At 46.5% G+C, this 21,212-nt stretch overlaps 1 protein-coding gene across 3 annotated transcripts in view; it reads left to right on the forward strand.

The window, feature by feature from the left end:
- The window catches only part of LOC144110057 (MICOS complex subunit MIC60-1-like), a 95,265-nt gene extending 75,309 nt beyond the window's left edge, over positions 1–19,956 (forward strand). For all 3 annotated transcript variants that reach the window (XM_077642883.1, XM_077642867.1, XM_077642873.1), the window contains exons 12-14: positions 11,310–11,414; positions 18,270–18,851; positions 19,018–19,956. In XM_077642883.1, coding sequence (XP_077499009.1) covers positions 11,310–11,414; positions 18,270–18,851; positions 19,018–19,281 — 951 coding nt within the window. In that variant the 3' untranslated portion in view covers positions 19,282–19,956. The remainder of the gene's footprint in view (positions 1–11,309; positions 11,415–18,269; positions 18,852–19,017) is intronic.
- The last annotated feature ends 1,256 nt before the right edge of the window (positions 19,957–21,212 follow it).

The following is a 21,212-nucleotide window of genomic DNA, read 5'->3' on the forward strand; positions in this document are numbered from 1 at the left end:
CAAAAACATAAACATGGCTTTTTTTTAATTCAGTGGAATTGTAGACGACTTATGCGGAATTGCGGTGACATAACAGATATTTTAGGGTCAATGTTACCCATAGTCTTATGTCTTCAGGAGACCAATCTTGGTCCACATGTGCATATCCTGAAACATTATAAAACTTTTAGACGCGATAGAGAGCAGGCAAATCGACTCTCGGGAGGCGTCGCAATTGTCGTTCGAAGCGGCGTCCCTGCTCAAGAAATGAAGCTCAAAACAAAACTTGAGGCGGTTGCAGTCAGCATCGTCAGCTACAAAACACTAAAAATCTGTAAGCTGTCAAATAACAAAAAAAAAGTGTGAACAAGTTCGGAAATTAAATGGTAACTTCTCATTGTTCACGATTCCTCTTTTGACAACACCTGGCATACAAACAAGCATAAGGGAACAGGCAGACATTTTGGGGGAACACTTCACTGCAGTTTCTAGTTCATCTCACTATGCGCAGTCATTTCTGAAATATAAAAGTATTGCCGAAAAACAGGCTTCCAACAAGTGGAGGTGATAATCAACAATACAACGATTTAATTACTCTCCAAGAAATCGGTACCCTACTGTCTGCCGGGAAAAAAACTGCTCCAGGACCTGACCAGATGCACTATCAAATGCTTGCCCATCTTTCCCAGCCTGTCATAGAGGCACTCTTGAATTTCTTTAACAAAATATTCACCGAAGGAAAAATACCTAAGGAGTGGAAGAAAGCCATCATAGTGCCATTCCTGAAACCTGGAAAACCATCAACTTCCCGAAGTAGCTATAAGGCTGATAGCCCTCACAAGCTGTCTCGCGAAATGTTTCGAAAGTGTCCTTAATATAAGATTAACATTTGTCCTTGAATCCCGCGAACTTCTTGATGCCCATCAATGCGGTTATAAAAAGGGATGCTCAACAACAGACCATTTAGTTCGCCTCGAAAACACAATAAGAGAAGCTTTTATACATAAACAGCACTGTCTTGCCGTTTTCTTTGATATGGAGAAAGCGTATGATACAACCTGGAGGTTTGGGTTCCTCCGCGACCTGGGCGACCCAGGTATCCGTGGTAGGATGTTAAACTGCCTCACTGACTTCCTTTCCAACTGCTCATTTCAAGTACGCCTGGGATCAACCCTGTCCAGGAAGAACGGGGTTTCTCAGGGGTGTATTTTAAGCACGACATTGTTTATTATAAAAATTAATTCCAGTGTACGTTGATGATCTTCAAAATAACCTGCACATCCTCAAACATAGCAACATGCGACAGATAAATACAGTTGACAATGAATAAACTAGTGACATGGGCAGATCGAAACGGTTTCCAGTTTTTCACACTAAAAACAGTAGCCATCCTTTTCGCGCTGAAACGGGGCATACAAGCCGACCCATTTATACACCTGAACGGAACACAGACACCCGTCAAAAATGAACACAAATTTCTAGGGATAACTTTTGACAAAAAGCTCACTTTGCTGCCTTATATAAACGCACTGAAAAAGAAAGCCTCCGGATCCCTAAATATACTCAAAGTACTGTCACGTAAACGTTGGGGTGCTGATAGGACTTTTACAAATTTATTGCTCCGTGGTACACTCTACCTTAGACTACGGATCTATAGTTTACAGGTCAGCGAGACCTTAGTACCTGAAACGACTAGATCCAATACATAATTTAGGTTTGCATCTTCTCTGGTGCTTACAGGACGTCGCCCATAAATACTCTTTATGTAGAAATCAATGAACAGTCACATACAGACAGAAGAACCATGGTCACATGCTCATACATTTAAAAAATCTGTTCACTGCCCAAACACCTATGTTACCCAATAGTCACAAAGTGCCCGTCTAGAGCACTGTGTAAGAACAAACCACTCGCTATCAGGCCACTCCTCCTGCGTTTTGAAGAGAAGTGCCAAAACCTCGGCATACTAGATACATTACCTGACATTGCTCGTAGAAGAGATCCACTGCCTCCATGATACAATTTTACTGCAATCTGTGATCTCACTCTTACACAGTTCTATAAAAAACGAACTCCATAACATATAGTTCAAGAATTCCTTGCATTGAAGAAATATACGGTAGTTTTACTCAGTTTTATACAGATGGTTCAAAAACGGACGTTTATGTAGGAAGCGCAGTGGTCCTAGGGAAATCGGAGAAAACAGTAGACTTCCACAGTGCTGATCCATCTTCACCGCGGAATGTTACGCAGTTTGTGTGGCCGTGGAAAAAATAGAAAACAAGAACCTCACCAACAGTATTATTTACACAGACTCCCTTAGTATAATTACAGCTCTGCACTCTAGAAATGCAGTCACTCCGATTCTTGGTGACATCATACACAAGATAGTAACAGCCACAGCTCAAGGACTAAACATAACATTCTGCTGGGTTCCCAGTCATGTCGGAATAAGAGGCAACGAGAGGGCAGATTACTGCACTGCTAAAGCTCATGGCAAAGAAATAAAAAAAGTAAATATACCTTTTAAATATTGCATAGACTTGGTACAGCGTTAAGAGAAAAATGGCAGTCGGCATGGAGCGGCGAAGTGAATAATAAACTACACTTGGTAAGGCCGGTTTTGGGTGAATTTAAATCGTGTGCACCAGGAACGTTTTAAGTAAGTGATTTTATGCCGTCTCCGGATAGGCCACACGCACCTTACGCACAACTTCCTGCTAACAAAACAAGACAAACCTGTATGCGAATGCGGAGATGATGTTACGGTTAATCACATTTTATTCTCATGCGTGAAACTGGAAGCACTAAGAAAAAAGTATTTTACTCAATTTTATAATGAATGCATTCCTTTTCATCCAGCACTGCTCTTAGATGATAATGCCATTGTTAACATACCTTCTGTTTTTTGCTTTTTCAAATGAAGCAGGGGTACTTGAAAAACTGTAAATTTTGAACCACTGGTTCGCTTTATTACATGATACACCTCAGCCACTTTCTCATTCAGACGAAGGCTGAGGCTTTTTATTTCATTGGTTGGGAGCCTCAGGATCCTTGCCCAGCCAAGGATAGCCGCTGAGGCTACCTGACCTTCTCTGGGGCTTTTACCATTAGCTATTTCCAGATTTCTTCTGTAATTACTAGGCAGTACAATCTTTTTAGGACATCTACACCATCGATGATTTTTCATATTCCTAAACATTCTACAGAAAACCAATTCTATAGCTTGAGCCTGGCGCATGATGACCTTAGCTGCCTATGTGCCATGAAACCCAATACAACACAACTCAAAGGAGAGGCCCACGTATTTCAGCTTAACATCAGCCATGTACCTCTCGTGCTGACTCCCGGCGCACAGCTGGGCACAGCGTCAGTTTTTTGCCCTGGCTCGCTGGTTGCGTCTCTGCAAACTGAGGCCTCACCACTGTCCAGCGCCGGTGGTCATACCATAGGAAACATTCAAACCGTAGGAAACATTCAATTTTGGACCCAACCTGACCAGCGCGGAGCTCGCCTCTCTGAAGGCTTTGCTGCTCGGGCACTGCAGTTGCCTTGCTGTCAGCACCGGCGAGCTCTGGAGCACTTCCTGAGCTCAACACCGGATTGACGCCGAAGGCCACGGGCCCATTCGTGACCAACCTCGTCGTGTAGCGCTGGCCGAACGGCGAGTCATCCAGCAGCACGTGTGCAACATGCATGACCAGGGCATCATTGCCCTTTCTTTTAGTTTATTGTCCTCCCCTGTCATCCTTGTGCATAAGGAGGATGGAACACTCCGCTTCTACGTCGATTATTGCTAGCTAGACGCTATTATCCATCTCGACATGTATCCGTTGCCTCGCCTCGATGACGCGTTCGAGCGCCTAAAGAGGGCCCGCTGTTTTTCCACCTTAGGTCTGCTTTCGGGCTACTGGCAGGTGCCTCTTCACCCCAGCGACGCAGAAAAAACTGCGTTTGTGACTCCTGATGGCCTTTGCCAGTTAAACCGCATGCCCTTCGGTCTCTCTAATGCTCCTGCCATTTTCCACTGCCTCATGGACCGCATCTTGGCCATATGAAGTGGACTATGGTGTTGGTCTATCTGGATGACATAATTGTCTACGCGGCTATGTTTGAAGAACATAAAAGATGCCTCAAACTTGTCCTCGAAGCCCTTACCATACTGGGCTTCGCTTGAAACCAAAAAATTGTTTCTTCAGTTTCGTGGAAGCGACGTACATGGGTCACGTCGTGAACTGGCATGGCATTCGTCCCGACGCTGAAAAGCTGCAAGCGCTCGCAGCTTACGAAGCTCCAACCACTCCCAAGGAGCTTGAAAGTTTCCTTGGATTCGCCTCCTATTTTTGTCGCTTGGTTCCGGACTTTGCCAAGCGAAGCGCTCCGTTCGCCGCCCTGCTGAAGAAAAATGCCATGTGGCATCCACGGTGGTTGAGTGGTTATGGCACTCGGCTGCTGGCCCGAAAGACGCGGGTTCGATCCCAGCCGCAGCGGTCGAATTTCGATGGAGGCGAAAATCTAGAGTCCTGTGTACTGTGTGGTGTCAGTGCTTGTTGAACCCCAGGTGGTCGAAATTTCCGGAGCCCTTCACTACGGCGTCCCTTATAGCCCGAGTCGCTTTGGGACGTTAAACCCTAATAAACCAACCAAAAATGCCGTGTGGAACTGGACACCAGCCCAAAAGCTCGCGTTCCTTGACGTCAAGCACGCCCTCCTCGAGCCTCCTACGTTGGCCCATTACGATGAATCGGCTCCAACCATCCTACACACGGATTCCAGCCAAGATGGGCTCGGCGCAATCCTCCTGCAGGAAGACGAGTCAAGTGGTTAGAGGGTCTTTGCTTGTGCCAGCCGACAGCTCTCCGTTGTTGAGTGCTGCTGCCACTCTTTGGAACTCAAATGCCTCGCCATTGTCCCTTGCACGCTGGTCCCTGACACATCTGCGCTCCTTCATTTGCTCTTCCTACCTTGATGATCTCCAGTGTGCACATGTCGGATTCTTGAAGACCTTCACCCGTCTACGACATCCGCTCTCCGCCGTTATGTCCGCCAGTTCGTTCAGTCCTGCACCGCATGCCAGCGACGAAAACATCCACCTCGCAGACCCGCTGCTCCTATGCAGCCGCTGCCTTGCACAGCGCAGCCCCTCGAGCATGTTGGCATCGACCTCTATGGCCCTCTTCCCAGCACATCAACCGGGAACCGCTGGATCATCGTTGCCATCGACCACCGTACACGCTACGCTGAAACGTCGCCTTTACCATCCGCTACAGCCCACGACATTGCATCCTTCATTCTCCATCGCATCATTCTTTGGCATGGTGCGCCCAAAGAGCTGCTCAGTGATAGAGGTCCGGCCTGCCTCTCTGAAGTTGTAGGAGCTCTCCTTCAGGAATGCAACGTCATTCACCGCACCAGCTCCGCCTACCATCCCCAGACAAATGGCATGGTTGAGCGTTTTAACCGCACCCTCGGCGACATGCTGGCCATGTATGTTGCTTCCGACCATTTAACTGGGACCGCGTTCTCCCCTTTTGTCACATACGCTTATAACTCCGCTGCTCAAGCCCCCACCGGATTCTCGCCGTAGTTTCTCCTGTACGGCCGTGAGCCTTCTTACACAATGGACACCATTCTACCTTACCGCCCTGATGCTTCCGAATTTACAACTCTTTCTCAAGCCGCAACTTATGCCGAAGAATGCCAACAGCTTGCCCGGTCTTTCACTTCTCACGCCCAGCAGCAGCAGAAAAGCACCCGTGATCCCCCTGGACTTCCTCCCGCTTACCTTCCTGACTCTTTGGTCTGGCTCTGGGTATCCTCCTCAGGTCCCGGCCTTTCCTCCACACTTGTTAGCAAGTACCAGGGACCCTACCGTATTCTTCAACAGACATCCCCCGTCAATTACCTCATGGAACCTCTTACGCCATCCCCTGGTCATCGTCGCCGAGCCTGCGAAATTGTCCACACGACCCGCCTCAAACCATACTACGACCCCGCTGTCGTCACATCGCCCTAGGCCGCCAGGATGGCGCCCTTTTGCCCGGGGGGAATCGTAAGACTGGCCTCCAGCTTTAGAATCTTCAGAGGCTGGCGCTCATCGAAGAAGACGACGAGAAGCGCCGAACGCTCGGTCCCTCGTTCGTGCTCTGGGCTGAACACTGCCACTGGTCTGTGCCTGGACTGTACCGCTGGTTGTTCGCGACACTGTGCTTGGCAAGACGTTCCTTATTACAGTAAGTTAATTGAATCAAATGAAAATAAATTCCAGTGCAAATTTGGAGAAGTGCTTCGCCTGGTGTCGTTGCTATGACGACGGTGTATGCTGTACATAGTTTGGCCTATCAGTTGCTATGATGACGGTGTATGCTGTACATATTTTGGCTTAACATCAAGAAATTAATTAATTTATCTAAAAAATTGACTATTTCTTAGCTATATCATTAAGGGGGGGGTGAGAATGCGCAACATAAAAGTGAATAGAACCATTTAAAGCGAACCATCTCGTCGAAAAATGCAGTGGCGACGCAGTATTTGGTCCGAAGCGGGCGGCCAGGGCACTGCCATGATGTCATTGTTAGCAATGCAAGCCACACAAACACCGCAACGCAAAGTCCAGTGGCTTGCGTATGTATGTAAGATGCAGGGCTCGTGCTTGCATTCTTCGCATGCACACTACTGTCCCGTAAACTTCTTGCATAGTACACTAAGCAGTTGCAGACGCACAGCTAAAACTGTGTAATATACCCGGAGACAGAGAAATGTGGAAAACATACCATTTTTGAGGATCGTTGACTAATACTGGGTTGCTGGTCGAAGTAATAACTGTGATACCAGCAAATTTATTGCCACAACCGGCTTGCGCGCCTGGAGTCTGCTAGCTCCGCTGCCGAAAGCGTTGCTGAAATTGATCATAATTTTAGTTGATTGTGAGATAATGCTGCTCACAGCAAAGCGATGCCAAAAGTAGGCCTTTTATTATAGCGCAGGCGACTTTCGAAGCGCTGTTTGCTGCGACTATGATGCGAAACTAGCTATAAGCCTAGCGACAACCGGGGCAGCCAGGCAGCAGCGTAGTTCGTTGCCCGGCACGCCTGCATCCAGCGCCTTTGTCGAAAGCTCACTGCTTGGGTAGGCATGCTTTATCATCGCTCGAGTACAGTAGAGTCATTTTGTCCTTTCTGGTGCAAACTTTAAGTAGCCAAGCAGCGTACAGGATCGGCCATTTTTTAACATTACCTGACCTGACGTCATTTTGACATCACATTTGAGTCTATATGGTGCTCTGACCTCAGTCAACTATGGCACAACAGACCTCACTAAGCCGCCATGTTGTATTGACGGAAGTCTCTGATTCCAAGTGGTTGAGCATCCGTTTCGCATGTGGGAGGTGCAGGGTTTGATCCCCAGTATCGCCGGGTACCCACCGGTGATACAATGGGTACAAGCTTTCTCCTGGTCTGGTGTTCGGCTTGTTTAGGGTGAAATGCGTGGGAAATGGGTCTTTGACCCCACCTTGAGAAAAATAAAATACCTTGTCATGGCGCTCTTTGGCCACAGATGTCCTGGCACCATAAAAATTCATCATCATTACCTGGTCGATGCCAATGTGACTGCAGCTACCACATCTGCTGAAGACGTTTCGGACTTCCGAAATTCGGACTTATTCATCCTTATGTGATGAGCCACCAGCTTTCCTGAGAGGTTAATGCATGTTTGTGACCAATTTTTCTAAATTGACAGCGTGTTTCCGGTGCTGATCCTGTGGTGTGGGAGCCATGTGTCATAAAAATCCATAATCATCCATCATCATCAAATCTCTGATTGGCTGCTTAAGATGACTTTTGCTGTTTAGTTAAGGGGGATGCGCGCTTTGAAACTGAAATTGTTTTTTCACTATTCAGTCAACCCGGACGATAAAACGAACCAAGGTATACATTTGAATGAAGGGTCAGATTTCCAAACACACACGTCGTTCAAAATTTTTGGAAAACATGTCACGACCCGTTTAAGCCTTTATAAAACGCGAGCTGTATGCACGTCTCACAAGCATGCAGATGGTAGAATAGCATCAGAATGACTCTGGGAATTGAGTGACATTGCTTTTAAGTAGGGGTGTGTGAATATGAGAAATTTTGAATACGAATATGTTTGTTAATTGGGTATATTTGATTTGAGAAATAGATATTTGAACATTTTTGAATATTTGGGAGTGATCTAATATCCTGCCAACTTTCATTAACGCAGCCATGGTAAAACCACAGTATGTGGGCCAATTATCCAAAGATTGAGATTAAAGTGTCTGGAAAACGATTCCTCCCAGTTGTTCATCGCGTGGACCAGTCGTGCTTTCAGACGCTGACCTCGTGCGCTGTTCCACAAATGGGCTTTGCCTCATATCACATGTGATTTAAGCAAGATGGCCGACCAGCCACTTCGAACAATCACAACGTGAAAGCACACCGTTTTTTCTTTGATCCTTCTATAATGTGTTGCATACTTAACGCCCACGCTCAGTGCAGTCATCCTGTCACCTACACAACTCTTCTAGCATGAGCTTCGACGTCTCGTTTTCATCAACAATGGTATGCAAGAAAGCCCACTTGCAGGACTCCTAAAGGGGACGGAGTCGAGGTGCCACTGGCAGGGAGTAAAAATCCTGCCTATTGGGTCTTTAGCATCGCATGCTATGTGTGTCCAAATAGGTGTTACATGAAAACAATGAATAAAATGACCCTGCAGAGAGAGGGTAATTGCAGATTGAACATATGTGGCACTCTGCATGAAGCGAGCTCAACAGTGAGGATGTGCAAGTCATGTTATCCTACTTTAAAACAGCGTTGGTTTTTCGCTCTTTCTTTTCTGCAGCGACTGCTGTTTTTCTTTGTTTTTCCTGATTTGACTTTTGAGGCTCCAAGTGCTCTGGAGGAGCCCAGCTGTATATTTGTGCATCTGTCTCTTATCTCGATCTGTGTCTGCTGCACTTTCTATACGAGTTCACAAAAGTGCCTTGCCAGCGCAGAAACTTTAGTCTGCTGCGGCCTTGTACTGGTGTTTGTCACGTGGTTTGACATATGCACGGGATTGCGCTAGTTTTATTGGATGCTGTGCATTTGTTCGAAGTGGCACATTCGTGGAGTGACCATGAAATTTGTTAATTCCAAAAATTATGAAGAATTTAACGCTGTCTTTTTCCTTGCGTTGTGCAAAGTGGTGCAGGTCAACCGTCACTAAGCAAACGGGTGCGTTGAAGAGGCAAGAAAGTTTGAATTCAAGAGGTTATTCATACTGCCACTTGAGACGACCTTTGGAAGTTTTTACGTATGGTTCAGTATGTTGCCGTTTTATCCGAAAAGTGACTGCAGTTGTCCGCCAATTAGAGAAGGAAACAGTTGTCTGATAACTTGCACTTATTTGAGCTCACTCGTGTTAACTGTCAGCGGACATGGCGGCGGAGTGACTATCAGTGACTGACTGACTGGCAAGCGAAGGCTTGGGCTGGCGGCAACCTCAAGGCCAGTCGCTACTGTAAGCAGAGGTGCAGATGATGTCGCAGCGAGTCATCATAAACGTTGGGATCACCCACGTAATAAAAAACATCTCACCATCTGCCGCTTATGCAAATGCTCTATCGGCTGCATGTGATAATAATACTCTTCGAAGCAATTTTCGAATTTAATTCAAGTTGTCTTATTCGTGCAAAATACAGATACCACATTTGCGGCCTTTTTACAGAGTCATTGGTTCAAATGTTTGTCTACAAAACCAGTGGTTTAAATGGCTTGAAACTGATGTCATTCAATTCCTAGAGTCATACTGAGTGTTGTTATACCATTTGTGTGCATGTGAGAGATGCACCTAGCTTGCGCCTTGTTAAGGGTTAATGCACCGGGATAACTTTGTTGGAAATGAGTTTCAGCTCTCATTGGCTGCAGTCTTGGGAAATGGCACAAATTATAAGTCTTGGCAGGTTGGTACATCTTAAAATTTGAAACCACAGAGCAGCTCAGTAGTAGAGATGACAATGCACAGAGCTGTATGAATACACGAGACGGATGCAAGCCAACAGCTAGATTAAAGCAGTAGGAAACAGCCATCAGAAAGACACTCCTTTGGTTTCTTTTGTGCCGAGCGGCATGTGCCATGGCATCCCAATGCAGATTGGTAGCTTGCAAGCATCGAGGTATCGAATTTCCGATGGCGGGACACCTGGATCAGTTGATTTCCAGATGCTGGCCTAATTTTTGTTCATTCACGGATGCATCTTAGTGACATTCGCATGCTTGCATGATAACAATCGTCTACACAGCATATTTTTGTTTATGATTGGTGCCTCACATTCTCCCGCTTAATGTCTCTGGTTTGTTTCCTGTGCTTGCATCGTTCATCTTCAAGTACATTTCTTTGAGCTTAATGGGGCTCTGAAAGAGGCTCTAATAAAGTTCACAAAAACTAGTTTATAGTGTTTGCCGCACTTTACTGTGCAGAGTCTTGTGTCAACGCCGGCTGGTATCGGAGAACATTTATTTCAAATGTATATTTATCAGCAGCGCAAACACAAAACGGAAGAAGGAGACAACAGCACAGAGTGCTGATCGCGCTGCTGATACATATGGATCGCAACTAACTAGCCCAGCAGATGATGTTATTTTTTTTTTCAAGGCTGAAATGCAGCCAAACACAAGCATATGCTCTTAACATCTAAAAATGACTTGCTCCTATTTATCTAGGCTCTAAATCTTACACGAAAGGTGCCACACCATGAAGTTTTTGTTTCTAGAGGCCATGCTTTGGCAGCAACGCTATTACCGTCTTGTCCGCCATGTTGTGCTGTGACCGTGTCACCTGTAGGAGCTGGAACAGCCAAGTACAAAGACCCCCCAGCCAAAGACCTAAACATTACAGTCCTGGGCATTTTGATAAACATGAACTCCTTATACAGCCTGAGTGCCAGCTTTCTCAAGTGTTTTTTGACTTCCATATCTACAGCGCTAAAGACGGGACAGAAGGAACACACAAGTCACACAACAGATCGCTGACTGACAACTGATTTTTATTGGACGGCCAGCAAGCTTTTATACTTACTAGCTATCAGAAAGGAAAAAGCACAAGAACATTGGAAAAAACATACACGGAAGTTACTAGTGCCAGCGGAAATGTGGCACGTGTCAAATCTCGCAATCAAGGTAATTCATTTCTTTTTGTGACAATGGCAATCTGAAGGGCAGGCTAGCAGTGAAAGGGTAACATTCTTTTACATGCAGCAGAATCACTGCATTGCACCAGCCGCTCATCTTTCTGAAACTGGCGTGGTTGTGTATTTGCTTCTGCAGGTGACGGAACAGGAGAGAGCCGAGCATTTCCAGAGGCAGCAGGAGCGGGTGGCTCGTGATTTGGACAGGCAGCGGGCCGAGCTGGATGCTATGCTTGAAGTGAAGGTCTGTTTGCCCCTCTTTTCAGGATGACTACTAACTGAATTGTTTGCTGGAAATGGATTTTCCAGTTCTCAATGGCTGTAACCTGTAAAGAGAAGTGCATTCATGGACACAGGCTGCTGGGGCTGCAGTGTGTTATTTCCTTTTTACCTGCCAGAGCTGTTGTGGGCACCAGAATGCTCAAGGTGTTAATGGGGGACTAGTGTGTGGGTCTGTGACCATCTTTGCCTCTTTGTGTTTGAGAGTGTATGCATGTACAGTAAAACCTCGTTAATTCAGACTTCAAAGGAGTGGATATAGTGACTGAGATATCAAATAGCCCCCCCCACCCCCCACCCCCCAAACTGCCAAAAACCGTTTGCTTGATAGTTCCGTCAAATGCTCTTTTGCAGTTGCCACTAAACATGCAACCTGTTTCTGCCACGGCACTTTACATGCTCCAGAGGGAGGCAGGCTGGTCCTTCAGTTGCATAAACCATGTCACGGATGCATTCGCCGGTGGCTTTTTTAGCACGTCCTGGAAAATCGTCACGATTACGGCATTTGAGATGCGAGATCACTTACACTTCCCAATGGCGTGGTTACTATTGGCCGTGAGATTGAGCAGTCGCCACATTGCGGCGAACGCTCCTTAGTGCGGATGGCGCCTTGGGTCGTGTTCTCACCAGCAGTGTGTACACCTACATTTTGTCTTCCTCTTATGAAAGAAATGTGAATGAGGTGTCATCCTATTGTGCAGTGAAGGCAATCAGTTGTCCACGTCAAGTGCATCAATTATGTAGAGAATCATCGCATCCTCCATCAGTCTGTGGCACTACACGTTCTTTGCCGTGCAGTGTTTCAAACGTAGCACCGGTGGCTGTCTTAAATGAAACAACCAAGTTGCTGCTGTCCATTGATGATTGTATATGTGGCAGTTAATACTTTGGATTTGGCAGGCACCCACACATGTCACCCTGAAGATTGCTGCCAAGCTGAATGTGTACTTTCAACTGGCCATATTGTATCCTCTATATGCAAGATCAAGTTGTTTGATTAGTGCCTTCTTGCTATATTAAGTGCTTTTGAAAGGTACATGTAAGGCGTCTTATGTTTTTTTGCTTTTAAGCTTTTTTCCTACTCTGCATTTTGCCACATCGGACCAGTGAGCAAATTTTGCCTGAGCAAACAGCACAAACGTTTATCATGCTGTCACCTAGTTGTCACCGAAAATCTTACATGGTCAAAATACAGTAGAATCTCGTTACAACAAACTTCACGGGACCGCCAAATTTAATTCGTTATTTTGAAATATCGTAGTACTGAAAAACCTTTATTTTCATGTCAGTAATGCATCACAAGAACTAAAATTACGTACCTTTGCAGCAGATTTATGTATTGGTAAGTAAATAATAAACGATAACGCTGGGCACAGTTTAACTACAATTTATTGCTTGAAGAAATCTTATCTTCTTCTGGCGAGTAGACGACGAGCGCTGCAGGACGAGCGCCTCCACATCCTCGACCTTCCTGCGCACGTCATCGGGGACATCTTTTCAGCGCCCGAGGAATGATCGGGTCTTTTCTAGAAAGACTAGGACATCCGAGCCGGAAACAATCTCTTCCTCTTCCTGCGCTGATCCAGTGTCGGCATCGTCTTCGTCGCTACTACATTCTTCTTGCTCATGCACTTGATTCACGATGTCTTCGGTGGTGAGCTCCGCGGATGTAGCCGTCACGCTGTCGCTGTCCACATAATTCGAAAGTCGCTGTCCACGGTAGTTGCCCAGCCGCAGACGTTTTCTTGAGGGAGCGACTCTCGATGTAGTTTTATGATCTTGTCCCGATCTTTGAGCATCGTTGCATTTGTTGACTGTGTGATGTCAAGCTCCTGCACAAGTCTACTTGCTTTTTTCCAGCATTCAGCTGCAACAGAATGTCCGCTTTTTCTTTAAGCGAAAACTGGCGTCGCTTCTTTTTAACGCGGGGGCCAGGAGAACTCATTGTCAGCAAAGCTAATGCACAACATAATCACAGCGCCGATAACTTTGCAGATCCTACCGTTCGCTGTCGACGTGGTGACACTGCGCTGAATAGGCTTAAGACTGCGGCGCAGTATGCGACCACACGCTGGATGGATGATAATGGCCTTACCCTTTGTATCGGGCGGCAGCTTGCGCCACCTAGCCTATATTCATTCAACGCGACACTAGTGTTGATGCCAATGCCGCTGGGGCTGTATCCGTTGCGACGGGTTCCCCAGCGCATAGCTGCTGCTTCGGATGATGATGATAGGCGTCAGCTTCAGGGATTTGGTATGAAGCTTTGACGGAACTTCGCAATAACGAAGCGTCTTGCGATGATTGCGAGATTAAATTACATACGTTATTCTGAAATATTCGGTAATTTGAAATTCGTAGTACTGAAAGTTTTTTACATTTAAAATACAGTTAAACCTCGATACAACGAAGTCGGAAAAATCGGCACTTTACTTCGTTAAATTGAAATTTCGTTACGCCGAAATTCGCCTCCCAGCATGCAAAGGAACTTCCAAAACGTGTTGCGAGTGCGGTGCACGCACGGCAAAACGCTTTATTAATGGTGAAAATAGACTGTTATCTTTTTTTGCGCTTTTTTCTTCATCAACAAAGGCGTCACACGTCGTTCGTAGGCCCAGAGTGACTGGATGGCATCTTGGTCTTCTTCTGCGCTAGCAAACCGCCTGAGCACGTCGATCGCGTCGGCCACTTCGTGAGTGGTTGGGATGTCGCACTCATCGTCGGCTTCGCCTTCGCTGTCGTCTTGAGAGTTTCCCAACACGTTGTTCACGATCGTTTCCACCGTCACCTCCTCCGTCACGAGGACACAGGAGTCTCCAAAAAGATAGTCATCCAGCTCGACTCCTTCCGGGATGGCACCGTCGCTGCGAAGACGCTGCCACCTCTCATCAAGCGCCTCTTCTTCCAGCGCGGGCAAGTCCGCTTCAGAACTAGCTGCTTCAGCTGTCTTGAAGCCCGCTTTGCGGAAGCAATTCTCAAAAATCTCCTTTGAGGTGGAGTTCCAGGACGCGGACAACATCTCAAGGGCCTGAAACAAGTCCACTTTAGTGGGGCGTTCTAGTCGGAGGTCAAGCAGCAGCTTGTCAATTAGCCGCCGGCGATATGCACACTTTACGCTGTTTATTATGCCCTGGTCCAGGGGCTGAATTAGTGACGTGCAGTTCGGCGGCAGAAACTTCACCTCAACTTGCCACAGTTCTAAATCTTCAATGTGGTGTGTGGAGCAGTTATACAAGATGACGCACACTTTGCGTCCAGCGGTTTTGATGTCCGCGTCGAAGGCTTGCAGCCAGCCACGGAAAATATCACGCGTCATCCATGCTTTTTGGCTGGCTGGCGCGAATTGCTGAAGCACCGCGGCTTCTTGCTGCGCCCTATCACGAGCGGCACACGCTTGTCGCTGCCATCCATGTTGGCACAGAGCAAGACCGAGGTGCGCAGTTTGCTATGTTTCCCACCGTGACACTTTTCACCTTTTAATGCCAACGTACGACACGGCAGCATCTGATAGAACAACGCCGTTTCGTCGGCGTTGTAGACGTCGGCTGGATCATAGTGCGCCAAGATCTTCGGCACTTCTGTGTCGACCCAAGAAGCCGATCCTGTCGTGTCAGCTGATGTTGATTCACCACTTAAGATTTTGCCCACGATAGCATGACGGGCTTTGAAGCGGTGCAGCCACCCGCTGCTGGCCTGAAAATCGTCGTGGCCGAACAGACAGGCAAAATTCCTCGCCTTTTCTTGCAGTAATGCGCCGCATATGGGAATGTTCTGTTCCCTAACCGACACAAACCATGCAAAGACCGCCTTATCCACATCTTCGAAAGTGGGAACCTTCAACCTTTTTCGTTGAGCGTTTGTTCCGTTCTTCAGGGATTTGAGGATAGAGTCTTTCGCTTTCAAAATCGTCGAAAGGGTGCTCTGCGGTATGCCGAACCGGACGGCGACATCCTTCTTCTTTTCACCATTTTCCACGGCTTTGAGCACATTCGCCTTTTCTTCAAGAGCTAGGACTTTGCGTTTCCCACTCATTCTTTCCGAGATGTCAGGCGCGCGCACAAAAACACAGCGCGAGACACATCGACGCGTACACTTGAGCAGCACAAAACCGTCAGAAAACTTGCCGTGCACGCTTCGGTGGCAAGGCCTAGACTGCGTGGGCGAGAAAACTGCGCGACTGAATGTGTCGATGCTAGTGTCCTCTAGCGGACTTACTCGACACAACGTTCGGCAGTGTCACCCGTGCTACCCCAGATGGCGCGGCAAACGGCACCTTGTCATCATCATCGCGATTGCCAGCCATGTACAGCTGCGCCGCGGCCGTTTTTAGGGGCGCAGGTTAGTGCGCGCACACTTTTCAACCACTAAACTTCGCAGTATACTTTTATTAAATTATTTTGGTTCATCTCGAGCCAGCAACAAAATTTCGTTACGTTGAAATTGCGCCAGAACTACTTCGTTATACAGAGGTTGAAAATACATTGTGTTCTATGGAAGCGAAGTTATAGAAACTGAAATACTTCGTTACATCGAGGATTTCGTTACACTGAAGTTCGTTACATCGAGGTTTAACTGTATAGGCATTTTGGCGGGGATTTTAAAAAAATTCGTAAATCTGAAAATTTCGTTAATCTGATGTTCGTAGTAACGAGGTTTTACTGTAGATGGTCGCGAGCTTGGTAATGTTGCCATTTGGCTAAGTGCTCACCTCCGTGCAAGCAAATTGTTTCCGACAGTGTAAAAATTCTGAGAAAAATATGAGCAGCATGTGTGACACCTTATTCTGTGAAAGCAGAGTATCATAGCACTGAACTTCCATGTCTAACTACCTCGTTTCCCTCGGTTCACTTTACAAAGAGCCGTAGGTGTTGATAGTAGTGTGCGAAAGCGAGTCCATTTGTTTCTGGACTGTGAATGAATATTAAATGTATTTCAAGTAGCTGTTTTCACTATCTACATAATTACAGGAATAAGAAAATCTTTGTTGTTCCTTCTGAGCTCCTTGCCCAAACCTAACCGTATTCATGTGCAGTCGTTCGCAGTGTCTTCACGGTGACTAAGCAGCCTGCACAAACTGTGGGATGAGGTGTATATGCCACTGTCATTGACTCACACTCCACTGACAAGTGTGATGCAGCAAAAATATGAGGCCCATGAGTGCAGTATCAGGAAAATGCCTGCTAAACCAGATGAGCAAATTGCAAAACAGGGCATTTAGGCTTTTGATGTCAGTTTATAAAACTGTTTTCTTGACGCTGTACATTGTTATTGCGCTTATGATTCACGTGTGAAAGACTATATCTGTCAACGCGGGCCTCAGTAAAAGTAGTTCCAAGTGGCACTCTGTGCTCTGTTTCTTCTCTGTCTGGTCTTTTTTTTCTGAATGGACCACCAAATAGCCTACAACGAAACCCTGCTAGACAAAACAGAGGTCGTGTAGTTGCATGCCATTCCCCTGTGTCCTGGTTATCCCTGCATTTTTATGTTGTTGTCGCTGTGTACTCTTGGAGCTGAGCTGTCAGCTCTGGGCTGACTCGTGGTGTGAGGGCACGGATTTCTCTTTTTCTTCCATCCTTTGCGTAGTGCTGCCAACTTTGTATTTTTCTCAGTCTCGTGTTTTAGAAAACATGTTAAGGATTCCTACTAAAAATCCCAGAAAAATTTTCGAAACGATAGAGGAGAAATGTTATGATCACCACTGACAAGAACAGTCAAAAGTGGTTCGCCCCCTCAAGACCCCCCGACTTTAAGCATTGCTTGAACTAGTGACAACAGTAGCACTTGTTTTTATAGAAAGCTTTGTGCTGTATTGTTTCCTGGTTTTTTGGGCAGTTGAGAACTTTTCTTTTGGACTCACTGCATCACTGGGCTACACACTATGATCAGTGCGATAGCAGAGCAGAAAAAGCCACTGTGCTACATGCAAAACACATACTAACACCTTTCGGTGTTAAAAAAAAACAGCAAAAAAAAAAGAAGCCTTTTTAGATACAGCCTTGCTCAGAAATGCAATTAGGCTCAATTTTCAAAGACCGCTCATCAGAAAACCGTTGTTTTCTGAATTTGTACTGCATATTTCACTAATATTTCATCATGCGACAAACGTAAGCTTGGGCGTCACAGAAAAAGTAAATGGAACATCTCAACCAAGTTGGCCACTCCATTTTCCCTATGCCACCTAAATGGCCCAAAAGGGTGAGGTCTTGCTGGTGCAGCTGATACACAGCTGCAAGATGCATCATAGTGTGCTCAGCCAAGCAGTTGGTTGTTTTTTTTTTTTTTTCGAAAACATACTCCACCATGATGTCCCCTTGGTTTCCGTCACGAACAGGGGAAATCTGTTTTTAAAGGGTTGTTAAAATTGTTTGAATGCGTAATGTATGTTTCCCACTTTAGTACATATATTCCTGCCCAAAAATAAACTAAAACAAGGGATGATTTTTTTAGGTCTCGAAGGTGCATTTGCATTTAAGAATAAGGTAAGACTGAGCCTGAAAGCGGGGTTGTAAAAGAGCTGTATTCTAATTAATGCAAAATGCGACAGTACATCGCATGGATGCTTATTCTTGATAGTTGAAATCGCGAGCTAGGTGTTGCTTTTTTGTAGACTCTCATGACCTCTGCTGGACAGATCAATTTAGTGTTATAAATGTGACGGCCAGGCGCCTATAGTTGGTTGCTTTGCTTGAGTGTTTGCTGAAACTCAAGAACCACTTGAGTGTTTTGAGTCTCCTTTGCATTTGTCCCTGCGAGTGACCTGCTGCCGCCTTGAGTGCTAGTGCAATCAAATGGGTTGAGGATCTTGCCCCTCGCCTTGCAGCTGGTGAAGCAGCAGGAAGCCTTTGAGCACGAGCTGCAGCAGCAGCTGCGGCGCCAGGTGGCAGCGCACACAGAACACCTCAAGGAGGCCCTGGAAGAGCAGAAAGAGGAGCTGAGCCGCACCTTTACCCTGGAGCTGGAGAAGAAGATGGTGGAGGAGCGTGCGCAGCACAATGCTGCCCTGTCTTCCTCGGTTGCCAAGCTGCAGGGCATGGAGGAGTACCTGAGGGCCCGCGACGAGCTAGACCGACTGTCACAGCAGGCCAAGGGTCTCTGGCTGGCCTGCCAGGGCCTGCGGCACACACTGGTGCATGGGCCGGCCGGTGGGCCCCAGTCGCTGAGCACAGATGTGCAGTTGGTGGAGCGAGCGGCACCTATGAGCCCCTACGTGCCCCTGGTGCTGGCCTCCATCCCCGAGGAGGCCCTGGCACGGGGCGTCTACCCAGAGGTGGCCCTCAAAGAGCGCTTTGCACGCGTCGAGCGGGCATGCCAGCGTGTGGCCCTTGTGGATGACAAGTGCCCATCATCTCTGCTGCGGTACCTGGCATCCTACTTGCAGTCGCTGTGCATCATCTACCCCAAGGTGGGACACATGCTGCTGGGCTGTGTTGCCATAGGGCTGCAGTGAAAACAGTTTTCTAAACAACGGAATAGATTTGCCTCAAAACCATCTTACAACTAATGTGGCATGGAGACTGTACTTGCCTGGAATGTGCTGGCAAAAAGAGTACATTAATGGAATTGTGCAGGAGCTGCCTCAAGAGGAGCTGACGGATGAGCAGCGGGTCAACCCTGAGATGTGGGACACATTTGATGTGCTCTCCCGTGTGCGTTACTGGCTCCAGCATGAGAACCTGGAGCAGGCGCTGCGCTATGCCAGCCAGCTACGTGGCCAACCACGGCTGGTGGCCCAGGACTGGATACATGAGCTGCGGCTGCATCTGGAAGCTCGCCAGGCAGCCTCGGCGCTCATGGCGTTTGCCGCAGCCACTATTGCTGAAGATGCCGAGTAGCACCCCCCCCCCCCCCCCCCCCCCCCCCCCCCCCCCATCCAGAAAGCTTTTTTTGTGCTCCTGCAGGGTAGAGTCTACGTTACTGCAGGGGGTAGGATTCTCATCATTGGCTGTTGCTTGTTACTGTTCTCTTCTGCAGTGGCTGGTGATGGTGTAAAAGCAGCATGGGCCAGGCACAAAGGATTGCCAAAACACATTTTGCCTGAAAGAGAGCTGTTTCTAAATTTTTGTGGATCCCTCTGTGTTCCCATTTTCAGTGGCAAGTTTGCAGCTCAACTCACTTGTATGGTGCTCGAGAATTGGGCACTTACAATAGTGAACTTTTTGGTAGCACTGTGGAATATTGTTCCCCTCCTTCATGGGAGTATTCCCAAGTTGCTGGGCAAGATAGAGTAATGTTTAACCCACTGATGTTCATGCTATGGGGAGCACTTTAGCCTAAAAACAGGGAGCCACTTACAAAATTATCCGAGCTGAAAAAATAAAAACAATCTTTTTTTCCCTCACATGTGAAAACCACTTTTGGAACATCAGACAGCTTGGTTTTCCTGCAGGAATTGGAAAGTCGTTATTCTCTGATTTTGAAAATTTGTTAGATATGACTTTTTTGTCCTAGTTTAATAAGCATGAGACAACTACTACCAGGTATTGGTAATAAATGTGCATGACCAAGAATTCTTCCAGCAAATGGCTCTAAGGGAAGATGTCGGGAGCGCTTATTCATGGAGAGCACGAAGCATTATACCAGGTGTCCCAGCTAAAAGTAAACAAGCTTTTAAAAAACACGAAATGTCCTAGCCATGTGAGACCAACTGAGGGTTGTTTAGAGTCGCGTGATCCAGTCTGCAGTATTTTTATCGTTCTTCAAAGTTAATTAGGTCTAATTAGCTACATTTGTAGTTATTGAATTCAGGAACAAAGTGTCAATGTAAAAGCTGTAGATCATCTCAAAAAACCGCTACTCGCTTCCATCAAGGTACGGTTTATGTAGCTTTACTTAAATATTGGCCTTAAAAGAAAGCTATCACGTGACCAGTTGCTGGGTCACAACTCTGCCCCAATGTACACGCAGAGGCTCATCGGGGAGAGCACAAAAATGGATTTTGTTCTCTAAGATGCATCTTGGGATGTTTAAATGGCACTATTGTCATGTGGACGTTTTTTTTTTTTTTCTTGTGCGAGCCAGGGTTTAAGGCCAGAAAAAAAAAAACTGTTCACGTTATCTTGGTGCAAACGTTGCAGCTAACTGTTTTTCAAAGTGATCTACAATTTTTACACTGGCACCTTGTTCCCTAGGATAATAATTAAAAATTTAGCTAATAAGACTTAATTAGTTAACTTTGAAGAACGAAAAAAATACTGCAGACTAGGCCATGCGGCTAGGAAATTTCATGTTTTTTAAAAACCTTGGTTACTTTTTTGCTGGGACACCTGGTATGTACCATGTATGGCTGCCTGTACATCAACCCCACAACTTGCACTCCTCGCTGGCTTAAAAAAAAAATGTTGACTGCAAATACAAGAGAGAAACTCCCTCCCATCCTATGGAGGAAAAAAAGTTGGCTGTGGTTTAGCTCTGGTTAACCCTAGTTGATTTGCGAAAGCTTCATTTCCTCAGCACGTCGTCTACGCAGCGTCTCATTCCGATGCTCTCGAGAACTCAAACTGGTCTCTTCCGCAGTTGAAGAGTCACTCCGGGACGTGGCACTTCTTCTAGCCGCATCTTTGTTGCAACGTTTCTTGAGTCGTGCGGCGCATTCTTCTGCCGTCTCTTGAGCGCGTCGTCTCTTCCTCGCTTCATTTTTTCAATGTTGCTTCTTTCATGCTCTCCATGATGACTAGAATCCACTGAGGCGAAGCATATATATATATATATATATATATATATATATATATATATATATATATATATATATATACAGTAAAACCTC

This window comes from Amblyomma americanum, chromosome 1, assembly GCF_052857255.1.
Source record: "Amblyomma americanum isolate KBUSLIRL-KWMA chromosome 1, ASM5285725v1, whole genome shotgun sequence".
NCBI classification, from domain to species: Eukaryota; Metazoa; Arthropoda; class Arachnida; order Ixodida; family Ixodidae; genus Amblyomma; species Amblyomma americanum.